This window comes from Protopterus annectens, chromosome 5.part0 (genome assembly GCF_019279795.1).
Source record: "Protopterus annectens isolate FY-2018-M chromosome 5.part0, PAN1.0, whole genome shotgun sequence".
Lineage (NCBI taxonomy): Eukaryota > Metazoa > Chordata > Ceratodontiformes > Protopteridae > Protopterus > Protopterus annectens.
The window spans coordinates 282,561,825-282,574,813 of record NC_056735.1 but is presented as its reverse complement, the minus strand read 5'-3'; the positions used below and the strand labels follow the sequence as shown (position 1 = coordinate 282,574,813).

The 12,989-nt window shown below is 45.8% G+C and overlaps 1 protein-coding gene across 2 annotated transcripts in view; it reads right to left on the bottom strand.

Annotated features, from left to right (window-relative positions):
• Positions 1-12,989, bottom strand: part of BCLAF3 (BCLAF1 and THRAP3 family member 3) — a 798,586-nt gene that overhangs the window by 488,221 nt on the left and 297,376 nt on the right. For both annotated transcript variants that reach the window (XM_044072262.1, XM_044072263.1), the window contains exon 5: positions 12,640-12,790. In XM_044072262.1, coding sequence (XP_043928197.1) covers positions 12,640-12,790 — 151 coding nt within the window. The remainder of the gene's footprint in view (positions 1-12,639; positions 12,791-12,989) is intronic.

Below are 12,989 nucleotides of genomic sequence, written 5' to 3'. Positions count from 1 at the left end.
CACTTTGTGAATACCCTGGGCACAGAAGATAAGCCAAAGGGCAGTGCAGAGAACTGGTAGTGATTGTAGCCTGCTTTGAAGCGTAGGTATCTTCTGAAAGATCCCTGATTGGGATTGTGCAGGTATACTTTCCTTTAAATCGAGTGCTGCCATCCAGGCATCTTCTCCTAGCATAGAAAGCAACTGGTCAGCATCTTGAATTTTGGAATCACCAAACAGGTGAGTAGACAGGTCCAGGATAGGATGCCATGATAGGATGCCATGAATTCTCTTTTCTGGGTACCAGGAAAAGTCTTGAGTAGAAACCTTGTCCTTTTTCTTCTGGTACAGTCTGAATAGCCTTTATGTTTAAAAGAGAGAGTATTTACTTTTGAGCCTCTGCCCACTGATTTGGGGGTAGATCTGGCCAACCGTTGGGCATTGGTAATGTATGGAAGTAAAATATGTATCCTTGGGACACTATATTTAAAACCCATTTGTCCTGGGTAATGAGTTCCCAGTTTTTGGGCTGCAGACCAATCTTTCCCCCTAAAAGAGCAGTCAGTTGAGAAGTGCTTGGAAGTTTTAAAGTCAAGTCATTGAGACAGTTTTCCATAGGGGGGGGTCTCTTACTACTCCCAGATTTGGAAGGGGAAGCTCCCCACTGCTTAGTCTTGTGCGTACCCTGGGACTGAAATCTGGGGTTTCTGCTGGGTCTGGGTTTGGAATGAGAAGGCATGGAAGGAGCCGGAAAGGACCAATTCTTAGAGGGCCAATGCCTACTAAACCTTGGAGGTTGAACTTGTAAGAAATCTTTAACAGTTTGCATAGATTTAGCTTCATCTTCAATCTTTTTACGAACTTCCTCAGCTTTGTTGCCAAACAGGAGGTCCTGATTTAAGGGAGCATCCAAAAGTTTAGATTTAACATGATCAGGCAAAGATTGCTCCTTAAGTCAAGCATGCTTTCTGAGTACAGACCCAGAGACAGCAGCCCTGCAAGAAGCCTCTAATGAATCAAAGCCAGTATGTTTTCCAACCTGTTCAGCAGAATGCATTAAATCCTGTAAATCCTTATTTTCAGCACAGTCAGGAATCAACATCATTTTCTGTTTAAGCAATCCAATAATATGTTGCTGATACTTTAACATATGAAACTGACAGTTTAAGGCCCTAATGGCCAAGGATGCAGAAGTGTAAACCTTACCCCACCTATCCAGTGCCCTGGAGTCTCTTATCAAAAGGGGTAGGACTTTTAGCAGTAGAAGCCTTAATGCCCTTGGGTCCCTGTGAAACAGTCTCTGGATGTGCAATAGGATTTTTAAAATGGAACTTGTGAGAATCAGGAACTCTAATATCTGTCACTTTTTCTGGGAGCAGGAGGCAAAGAATGAGGGGCCAAACTAGATTCCGAAAAGGCATCAACAACAATGTCTAGTACAGGAGGTATAGCTAAAGGACTATGTTGAGGCAGGAGTAAGAAGTCCCTAAGCCTCTTTTTCGAATCAGAGAAATCCTGGCTTTCCCAGTGGAAATGCTCCCCAAGAGTACCCAAGGTTTCACCAAAACAGAAATCTTCTGGGGTAGAGGAGCAGAGGGAATTGAGTCCTCTGCATCAGAATCCTCATAGGTAGAAAAGGGTAAATCCTGGTCATCAGAGGAAACAGAAATTTCAGAATCCTGATCAGAAGTATCATAAGCAAATGCAGCCCTAGGCCTCTTAGAAGGGGAAGGGTGGCTTCCCCTGATTAAAGTAATAAGGTCTTCAGCCATTCTTATTTGTTTTTTTAGGCATAGAGGCCTGACCATACGGTCTGGGCATCTGTTTTCTATGCATGGTTCGAGTTTTAGGCCTTGAAGAAGATGGTGCCGGTTTAATATGCAAGTCAGTAGGCCTGAATACACCCTCAGAAGCCAGTGCCTGCCTGCACAGCAGCTCCAGACCCATCCAAGGTAGAGACATCTGCATGTTCCACAGGTGAAGCATCTCGCGGCATACCAGACACCGAATGGGTCTCAGTAGTGGCCTGCCAATCTGAAGTAGCGGGTATCAGGGGCTGAGAAAGTGCTTCAATGAGTACCGGCGAACTGGCGACTAGCTTAGGAGAAGCGGCGTCGGCAGCTTTGGACCTAAGCAGCCTGTCTCGGTCTATCTTCGCATTTTTTCAGAAAGTCGGTAGTCATGTGGCTTACCGAAGACATACGTGGATAATTGAACAGAGTAAAAAAATATTTAGAAGCGTAAATATACAGAAGACGAATAGTTCGCTGTTTAAATAAGGCACAAAACCGACAGCGAGTTACGTCGTGGTCAGGGCCTAGGCAAGGAATACAGTAAGAATGAAAATCTTTATGAGGTATTTGCTTTCCACAAGAAATACAATTATTGACTTTACTGACATCGGTTTAGAGCAAGAAAAAGTTTCCCCAACGGGGTACTTAGCTTTAGTTGAAGACTTCGGTACTGAAACTCGAAAACGAAAATTTCAGGAGTTGGCCGACCGGCACTTGCGACCTGCTTCTATTTCGGGCACCGCACGGCAAGAAAGACTCATGTAATGGCATTGGCTGCATGCTTTATACCCCTGACTAACTGACGTCACGGAAGATGACACAGCAACTGACGCAGGACCCAAGACTTTGATAATCAGGCCGACTGAGGGCTAATGCAAGCAGATAACCCAAATGTGATGACTGCAACAATGAAACACGAAGAACATCTCCTTTGTGTGGGCAAGGAGGGCTTGTCTGTCTGCTGCTTGAATGAAAAGGTCATCTAGGTATGGGAAAATTTGCATTCCCCTTGTCCTGCAGTAAGCAATGACTGGGGCTAGGCATTTTGAAAATACCCTTGGCGCAGTGGAGAATCCAAAAGGCCAGGCACAGAACTGAAAATGAGAGGAGCCTGCTTTGAATCCGAGGAATTTCCTGGAGGACGGTTTTATGGGAATGTGTAGATAGGCCTCTTTTGATGTCCAGGGTCACCATGAAGGCCTGAGGAAGGATGAGGGGAAAGAGAAGGGGTAGTGTCATCATCCTGAAGGAGGAGACCTTCAAGAATAGGTTCAGACTGTAAAGGTCTAGGATGGGTCTTCATGGTCCTTCCTTCCTGGGCAGAAGAAATATTCTGAAATAGAAACCTTTCTCTCGAGCCGAGGGGGGCACTAGTTCTAAGGTGCCTTGAAGTAACAGGTTGTTTAGGACCTCGGGTAGGCGGGACCACTTAGAAGGGGGGGGGGGCAGGTAGTCTTGGAGGAGGAGAGATCCAGACATGAAGTAACCCTCCCTCAAGATTGTCAAAACCCATTTGTCGGATGTCATTAGGGCCCATGCAGGGAGGCAGTGAGAGGGACGAGAGGACAGAGGTGGGGGAAGAAAGGGAGGGAGGCAGGCAGCCAGACCCTGCCTGCCCTTTCTGGAAAGCGTGGTCTCTGGGCAGTGGCCTGTGGAGTCCTAGGCTGAGTAGATAGTCTCCTGTGGGGTCTTCTAGACCTGGAGGGGGCAGAGGGCCTTGAAGTCTTTCTTATGAATTGTGTCTTGGTCGGGTAGTTCCTCTGGATCTTTGGGAGTGGAGAGACAAGGAGATGCTTTAGGCCTTGGAGTTCTTTCCCTTTTTGCTGGAGTGACTTGAAAAGGTCAACCACCTTGGTGCCAAAAACGGCAGAGTGATCCAAAGGTGCATTCAAGAGTTTGGCCTTGAAGTAATCCGGGAGGGGCTGTAGACACAGCCAAGAGTATCTCTTCAACACAGAAGCAGATGCAGCTGACCTGGCAGAGGCCTCAACTGCATCATACGCACACCTGTGTATTTATTAACCTGGGAGATGAGCCCGAGCAAGGAAGACAGAGATGCCTGTGCAGTACAGTTGTGTACCTACCATAAATGTAGATGTCAGAGTGCATTCACTGTTGCAGTCATTACTCTTGGGTTATCCTGCTGGCAGGCTACCCGCAGTCGGCCTGAATTCCAAAGTCTTGGACCGTCGTCGGTTGCGGTCGCCTCTTCCCTGACATCAGAGCGCAAGGGGTATAAAAGATACAGCAGACGCAATTTTCTTCAGTTTTTCTTGCCCCAGATGTCAGGTGCCCCCAAAAGGGTAGGCTAAAAATTATGCCAATAAACATGCATGCGCTAAGGTAATCATTTCCTTCATCTACAAGCAAATACACCACATACGTTGTATAGAATAGAGAAGCACAGATAAGACCCAGCAAAAGAAAGGGGGATGGTGGGAGGGTAACCTGGACTGCAACAGTGAATACATTCGAACATCTACATTTATGGTAGGTAACACAACTGTACTATGTTCATCGTGTTTCACTGTTGAAGTCATTACTCTTGGGTTGAATCCCAAAGCTGAGGATGGGTGGCTGGGGCTAAATAGGATTAGGAGAGGCTATGAGGCCCTGCAGAACTGCAGTGGCAAAGCCTGCTCTGGATTTAAGAGTAGAGAGGTAAGTGGTAGTGCTTTGTAAAAGTGTGCACTGAACTCCAAGTTGCAGCCTCTAAGATGTCTTTGGTTGGTACTCCTCTGAGGAAGCCTGCTGAAGTGGCTGCTGCTCTGGTTGAATGTGGCCTAATGCCCTTAGGCACTGATTTGCCATGTTGTGAATAGCAGAAACGAATGCAATGGCCTATCCATTTTGAAATAGTCTGTTTTGAGATGGCCTTTCCTTGTGATCCTGCAGCATATGCCATTAAAAGTTGCTCAGTCTTTCTGAAGGCTTTAGTTCTGTCCAAGTAGAAATGTAGCTGTCTGTGTATGTCCAAAGAATGCAAAAGTCTCTCACCCTTGTTCTGTGGGTTTGGATAAAAGGTAGGCAAGTGAATGGTTTGGTTAAGGGCCACACTGGACACCACCTTAGGCATAAATGTCGGGTTTATCCTCAGAGAAACCCTGTCTGGATGGAAAATGATTAAAGGTTCCACAGCCATGAGTGCCTGTAACTCTGAGACTAGTCCTCCAGAGGTTATTGCTAGGAGCAGAGCTGTTTTCCAGGATAAGAATTTTGTATCAGCTGTTGAGTCTGGCTCAAAAGGAGGAAGTGCGAGTTTTTCCAAGACATAACTGAGGTCCCATGCAGGTATTGGTGCTCTCCTTGGAGGTCTTCTGTTTTTGGCTCCTCTGAGGTTCTGCCTTATTAAAGGATGAGAAAAGATAGGTGGTTCCGTATTGTAATGGGTTGAAATAGCAGAGGCATGGATTTTAACTGATGAAAAGGATAGGCCTTTGTCCAGCATCTCAGTTAAGTATTGTAAAATCTGAGGAATATTTGGTACAAAAGTGTCAATTCCTTGTGCCTGGTTCCAAGCACAGAATCTCTTCCATTTTTCTGCATAAGAATTTCTGGTACTGGGCCTCCTGGCCTCCAAAATAACATCCATCACAGCTATGGAGAGAGGAGTGTTCTGAATGGCTACATTATTCGCCATGCTGCCAGATTTAAGGTCCTGAGTTGGCTGTGCAGGATCTGATTGTTTTGTTGAGTCAGTAAGTGAGGAATTTGAGGCAATGTCCAGGCTGGACCTTGAGACAAGTTCTTTAGGATTGGGTACCAGTGCTGGCGTGGCCAGTCTGGGGCAATCAGTATCATTTTTGGCTTTCTTGTCTGACCTTTAGGAATACCTTGGGGAGGAGGGGCAATGGAGAAAAGGCATATACTGTTATGTTTTTCCAGCTGAAGGATAAGGCATCCACTTTCCATGCTTGCTTGTGATAAGTCCTTGTGCAGAATCTCTGTAGTTGGCAGTTGTGAGGGGAGGCAAATAGATCTAGGTCTGGGCATCCCCATTTCCTAGTTATAATGCTGAAGACTTGTGGATCCAGTTTCCACTCGTGGGGATCCATGAGGTTTCTGCTTAGTTCGTCTGCCAGAGTATTTATCTTTCCTGGCAGGAATTGTGCTTGCTGGTGAACTTGACAAGTCAATACTGTGTTCCACAAAGTCATGGCTCGTCTGCAGAGGGGGTAGGAATGTGTGCCTCCCTGCTTGTTTATGTACCACATGACTGTAGTATTGTCCGTCTTAATCAGTTGTTGTCCTGGATGAAGTAGATCCTTGATAGCTCTCAGGGCATTCTGAACAGCTAGCATCTCTTTTTGATTGATATGAAGATGCATCTGGCTTGTGGGCCATGTGCCCTGAATACATTTTCCTGCCATGTGGGCCCCCCAGGCATAATCTGATGTATCCGTTGTTAGTGTCTGCCTGGCTGTGGGTAAAAGTGAATGGCGTCCCTTGTTGTGGTGACAGGCCTGTGCCGACCATCGAAACTCCTGTTGCAGGCAGGGAAAGAGGGTAATTAAGGTTTCCAGGCTGTGGCAATGTTGAGTCCAAACACTTTTTAGATACCATTGTAGTTTCCTCATATGCAGTCTGGCACATGGAATTAGCAGAATGTAGGATGCCATGAAGCCCAAAGCCTGCAGAATTTTTCTTGCAGATAACTGGGTCTCAGTTGCCAACATTTTGAAGTAAGAAGTCAGTTGCCTTTGTTTGTCTGGTGTGAGATAAGCCATCTAGGCAGTTGTATTTAAGCTTACACCCAGGAATATTATCTCTTGAGAGGGTACTAGTTTTGATTTCTTCTCGTTTACTGTGTACCCTAGGCAAATTAGTAATCTTTTTACAAATGCCAGATGCTTTAGTAGAATGTCCTTGTTCTCTGCTTGAATAAGGCAGTCGTCCAAGTAAGGATATATTTGAATTCCTCTTTGTCTGCAAAATGCAATTACTGGTGCTAGGCACTTTGTGAAGACCCTGGGCACAGTAGATAAGCCAAAGGGCAGTGTAGAGAATTGGTAGTGCATTGAGCCAGCTATGAAATCTGAGGCATCTTCTGCAAGATTGTCCAATTGGGACATGCAGGTATGCCTCTTTTAGGTCCAAAGTTACAAGCCAAGCCTTCTTGCCCAGCATGGGCAGAAGCTGTTGCAGAGTCAACATTTTGAATTTTAGAACGCCCAGAAATGTGTTTAGAATAGACAGGTCCAGTATTGGTCTCCAGGCTTTGTCCTTTCTGGGTACCAAGAAAAGTCTTGAGTAACATCCTTTGTCCCTGCTCTTGCTGTGGTACTCGCTGAATGGCCCTCATGTCAATGAGGGATGAAACTTGCTTTCGTGCCTCTGCCCATTGATTGTGTGGCAGGTCTGGCAAACCTTTTGCCCTTGGCAGGGTGTGAAAGTGGAACCTTATCCCTGAGACACTATATTCAATACCCATTTGTCCTGGGTGATCATGTGCCAATTTTGTGGAAAAAGTGCTAGTTTTCCCCCTAAGGGGGCTGCCAATAGATAAGTGCTTGGTGCTGGCAGAGGAAAGTCATTGGGACTGTTTCCTGTATGGCTGTGACTTGTCTTCTCTGCTTTTGGAGGTAGAAGCACCCCATTGTTTAGGCCTGTATGAGCCTTGGGGCTGGGATCTGCCTCTGGGGCGTCTGTATCTGCCTCTGTGGCCTGTCCGACACTGGAAAGGACCAATTCTTTGTAGGCCAGTTCCTGCTAAATCTGGGTGGCTGCACCTGTAAGAAATCCTTAAATGTCTGCATAGATTTTGCTTTGTCCTCCATTTTCTTCAACACCTCTTCTGCTTTAACACCAAACAAAGTATCATGCTGTAATGGAGCATCTAATAATTTTGCTTTAACATGATCAGGCAGATTCTGTTCCTTTAACCGAGCATGCTTCCTAATGACAGAACCCGTAACAGCGGCCCTGCAAGAGGCCTCCAGAGAATCAAAACCACATTGCAAAGTATGCTTTCTCACTTGTTCAATTGCATGCAATAAATCCTGCATTTCCTTGTTTTCTGCACATTCAGAATTTGTTAACATTTTCTGTTTAAGCAGTGACATTAAGTATTGCGGATATTTAAGCATATGAAACTGACAATTTAAAGCCCTCACAGCCAAGGTAGCAGCAGTGTAAACCTTTTTCCCCCATCTGTCCAGTGCCCTTGAATCCCTATCGGAGGGGATAGGGTTTTTTGCAGTGGAAGCCTTGACCCCTTTGGGACCCTGAGAAATAGTTTCTGGGTCAGCAGCAGGGTTTTTATAAAGAAATTTATGTGAATCTGGAACCCTGTAGTATCTGTCTGGCTTAACAGGTGCAGGGGGTAGAGAGTCAGGAGACAGGCCGGACTCTGAAAATACATCTACAATGTCTAAAACGGGGGATAGCAAGAGGCCTGTGCTGAGGTAGTAAAAGAAAGTCTCTGAGCCTTTTCTTAGATTCTGAGTAGTCTTGGCCCTCCCAGTGGAAGTGCTCCCTCATGGTATGCAGGGTTTCCCCAAAAGAATAATCCTCAGGAAGAGAGGCTGAAGGGATAGATTCTTCAGCATCAGAATCCTCATAGGGAGGGAGAGAGTATTCCTGTTCAGAAGAAGAGTCAGAAGAAATGGAAACCTGGTCTGACGACTCATATTCTGTCTCTTGCCTAGGCCTCTTATCAGGAGGGGGATGGGAACCCCTGGTCAAAGTAATTAGGTCTTCGGCCATTTTGTGCATCTGTTTTTTAGGCATGGAGGCCTGTCCATGGGCTTGCTGCACTTGTTTCTTTGTCTTTAGTGGTGCTTTAGTCTTTGCCTTTGAAGCTGTAGTCGGTTTTACATATAACTGTGTAGGCCTGAAAACACCCTCAGAAGCCGATGCCTGCACAGCGGCTCCGGACCCATCTGAGGGAATATTTTCCAAGTGTTCAATACCTTGAGTTTTCAGCGGCCTAGTCTGCTCCATGTGGGAGTCGGAAGTGGCCTGCGCCTCTGAGGTAGCAGGCGTCAGGGGCTGCGAAAGCGCCTCACTGAGAACTGGTGACTGGCTTAGCAGAAGCCTAGTTAGTTTTGGACCTTGGATGCCTGTTCTTTTCCTTTTCCTTGCGTTTCTTGTGAATTGCGGTAGTCGGATGGCTATCCGACAACATCGTGTAATTAAATCTTCGGCCAAAGTAATGAAATGCAAAATCATACTGACGCTTAATAGTGCGTTGGTTAAATCTAGAACAAAACCTGCAATTAGCAACATCGCGATCAGGGGCTAGGCAAGGAATACAATAAGAATGGAAGTCCTTATGAAGTATTTGCTTCCCACAAGAAATACAATTATTAACTTTTTCTGACATCGGTCTGGAGCAAGAAAAAAGTTTCCACAACGGGGTACTTAGCTTTAAATGAAGACTTCGGATCTGAAATTCGAACACAAAAATCTCAGGAGTCGGCTGACCGGCACTTGCAAACTGTTTCTGCTTCGGGCACCGCGCTGCAAGAAAGACTGAAGAAAATGGCGTTGGCTGCATCTTTTATACCTCTGGCGCTCTGACGTCAGGGAAGAGGCAACAGCAACCGACGCCAGACCTAGACTTTGGAATTCAGGCCGACTGCTAGTTGCCTACCAGCAAGATAACCAAAAAGAGTAATGACTGCAACAGTGAAACCCGATGATCAAGGAGTTCTTTTGAGGCTTTGTCTAATAAGGCCAAAGAGTATTTGGCCACATGTGACTGGTAATTTGTAGCCCTAAAGGCTAGGGTAGCAGAAGTGTACATGTTCTTTCCCCACCTCTCCATGGCCTTGCTGTCTATCTGCAGGCAGGACAGTGGCAGTAGGGAGAAGTTTGGATGTCCTACCAGTAGCAATAGAAACAGTAGTTGGGTCAGCTGGAGGGCACTCTAATAGTAATTTCTCTGCGTCAGGTACCCTGTATAATCTGTCTGCCCTTCTAGGGGCAGGTGACTGGGAATCTGGATTCATGCATGCTGCAGCAAAAGCATCCAAGAAGGCAGGCTGGACGGGAGGAATACGAGCCGTGTTGGGAGATTCCATCTGGATCAGGTCATACAATCTTTTTTGAGCCTCAGACATGTCTGAGCATTCTCATTTAAAATGTTCTATCATAAGATCAACTGTGTCCTCGAAAGAAAGGTCTTCCACAGGGGAGTCAGGTTCTGCAGAGGCGTCTTGTGGGGATCCATTTCCCAGAGGGAAAGAAATCTGTGAAGAGTAGGACAAGGACTCCTCTGAGCAGTCAGACATTTCCTCCTCTACAGGTTGGCTAGGAGTTCTCTCAGGTAGGAGGGGCCTGGGACTGAAGAGGTGGAACAGCAAGACTAAGGTCTGCAATACGTCTAAGGGCCAGGAAGATGTTTGTAGAGGCTCTGCCTGAAGGCCTGCCAGTCGGGCAAGGTCTCTGGGGTTGGCAGAATATGCCTTGTCTTTTGCTTTTTCTTGGTAGGTCTAGCAGACGTCTGGCTGACGGTAGAGGCCTGGTCCGAAGCGCCCATCCCAGTTACTGGTTCCCCCCTGGCATCTGAAACAAGTGCTGGGATAGCCTCCCCAGACGTGTCATCCTCTCTGGATTGTGCAGCCTCCTGATAGGTACTCACTTTACCTGAAGTGGTGGATGCCGATTCCTCGGTCAAGTTGATGGTGGCTACAGGCTGAGAATCAGTGGAGGGAGGCACAGTGGAAGTAGACGGCCACGTAGGCTTGGCCCTCTTCCTGGGTGGTTCGGATGGGGCGTCTGTGGCGGCTTTCATACCGAGAGAGATCTATCTAAGGCGCTGGTTTTCAAAGTATAAGTCAAGGGCCTGAAGTCGGTGACGAAGGGTCTTGGGGATGAACGACTTACAGATGTCGCAGTTTTTATAATCATGATCCCTGTCCAAACAAAAGAGACAATGGTCGTGAGTGTCTGTGGGGAATTTGGCGACCACAGTTGCACTTGCTCTTACAAGACATTAACAGACTATAGTACTACAAAAAAGGACTGAAGAAAATCCCCAACGGGGTACTTATCTTAATGTGAAACTGATCCAACGTCCGTGAGTAGCAGGAACACCTGATGTACAGCTGGCAGCTGAAATGTTCTGAAGGCTGGTGTGCGCAGAAGTCACATTTATGGCCCACGTACCTGTCAACACATCAGATGTCTGATGCATGATCAGGGACTGGAAAAGCTTCGGAAACCTGGCCGGACAAGCTGATCGGAAGAAGGGTAAACCCACTAGTGAATACTGCAACACTGGAATAGGAGGACATCACCCATGACCGCTAAAGATGGAAAAATTGCAAGAGGGTTGTGCTCAGTAAATATAAGAAATTCCCCAACTTTGTTCCATAATTAGGGATAACCCTGAGCTTCCCAGATGAAGAATTCCCTCACCTTGTGCAGGGTCCTGCTAGAAGTAAAATCCTCACATGGTGAAGCTGAGGTAAGGCTTCCATCAGACACAGTTTGCATATAACCTAGCACAGGTTTGGTCAACATATACTAACTTGTTAGAGTCATAAAAATTAGAAAACTCCTGTTGGAATTGTCCTCCCCTTTCCTTTTCCAGAACAAGATCCTCTAAGCAGGAATCCTTAACAAGACTAAGCTGCCTGGAGTTCATGAAATCGAGGAGATGCTCAGTCAGTGGGTAGGTCTGGTGCGACTGGGATAGAGAAGGCCAAGGCAAAAGCAAGCTGGGAACAGCCACCTTCTTTGGCCTTCGGTCTGGGATTAGGTGTGATGTCAAATGTCATCAGCCCAGGCTGAGGAAAGGCAGCCACAGTCTGATGATGGTTCCTCTGATACTCTGGGGACACTGACCTCCACTAAGGTAGAGAAGGAAATGGAGTTGGAAGCCAGGCTATGCAGACTGACCCCAAAACCATTACATGCCCGAGTCCTTCAGCCTGCACTGACATTGGGGGGGCTGACAGTTTAGCCAACTCCAAAAGGATCTTGTTGGAGGCATCTGCAGCACACTCCATTGTTGGGGTGAAACTGCAAATGCATCTCCCCTCCTTTGAAGACCTGGGTGGACTGCTGGATGGTGACAGATTGCAGTCCAGAAAAATTTGTGTCTTTACACGCTTCTTACATAGAAAACCTGGTTCAGCCTGGTCGAGTGAAAACAGTGCGAGAAGGCAGATGTTCCTTTTCCTTGTCTAAATATTTTTGTAAGGACTCAGCCCTATGCTTAATCATTCTGGAATTAAAAAGAGCACTCTGATGGTAGACTGGCATGCCATGCTCTAGGTCCAAGCGAAAAGACAAGAGTGTGCAAGTCCCAGTCAGAGATTTATTTCTCACACACTAGGCAAACATTCGACTTTGCAACTGACACTGAACAGAATTTAGTCTGACAGAAAAAACAAAAACATTCCGCAACTGAGTACTTACCTTTGCTGTTCAAAGTTCAAGTTTCAGACTGGCCAACATTACAAAACACAATCAAGCTCCAATGGATTATGAGAAACGTATATAATTCAGGCAAAATAATGATTTAAGATTTTAGATGCAATGTGTCAAGTATTACAACAATAATGTATTACATCAGTTAATGTTTAAAATGATTCATATATTTCATGAAAGAATACGAATTTGAAATAATGTTCAATATAACAGTTGGCTGAAATGAGAAACTGAATGAGGTAACCAGAATCATTACATGCAAGCCAGCAGCTACTACATTTTACTGAGGGCTTCACACATGGAAAAAAATCTGCGCAACAGGATGCTTTCCCTGTTTCTATTACTGAAATGCAACCCAACTGCACTTAGCATATTATCACACCATCATCAATTAATTCTACCAAACGGGCATCGGCATGTATGCAAAGCAACCTAAACAACAGACTAACAAGAAAAAAAAGTTGCAAGCAACTTAATGCAAACTCACAGTAAATGGCTTTCTGATGATCTTCTTCAATGGAGCAATCCTCCTCACAGGACGTTTGAGAAAAGGAGCTGGCCTCCTGGACCCTTTAGCTACTTTCCTGGACCCTTCAGCTACGTGATCATCAGGTCTTGATGAAGAATCACGTTTATTCCTATTTGTTTTGAATTGAACATTCAGATAAAAACAAACTAACAGAATATTTAAAAAGGCAACAACATTACTGAAAGTGCATGCAAACTAGCAGTTTTTTCTTATTTTAATATTTCGGCACTACCCTGGTCCAGTCAGGATTCCCCATCATGTACCATCACTTGTTCATGGTAAACAAAATGATCTTTCACTAAAATCCA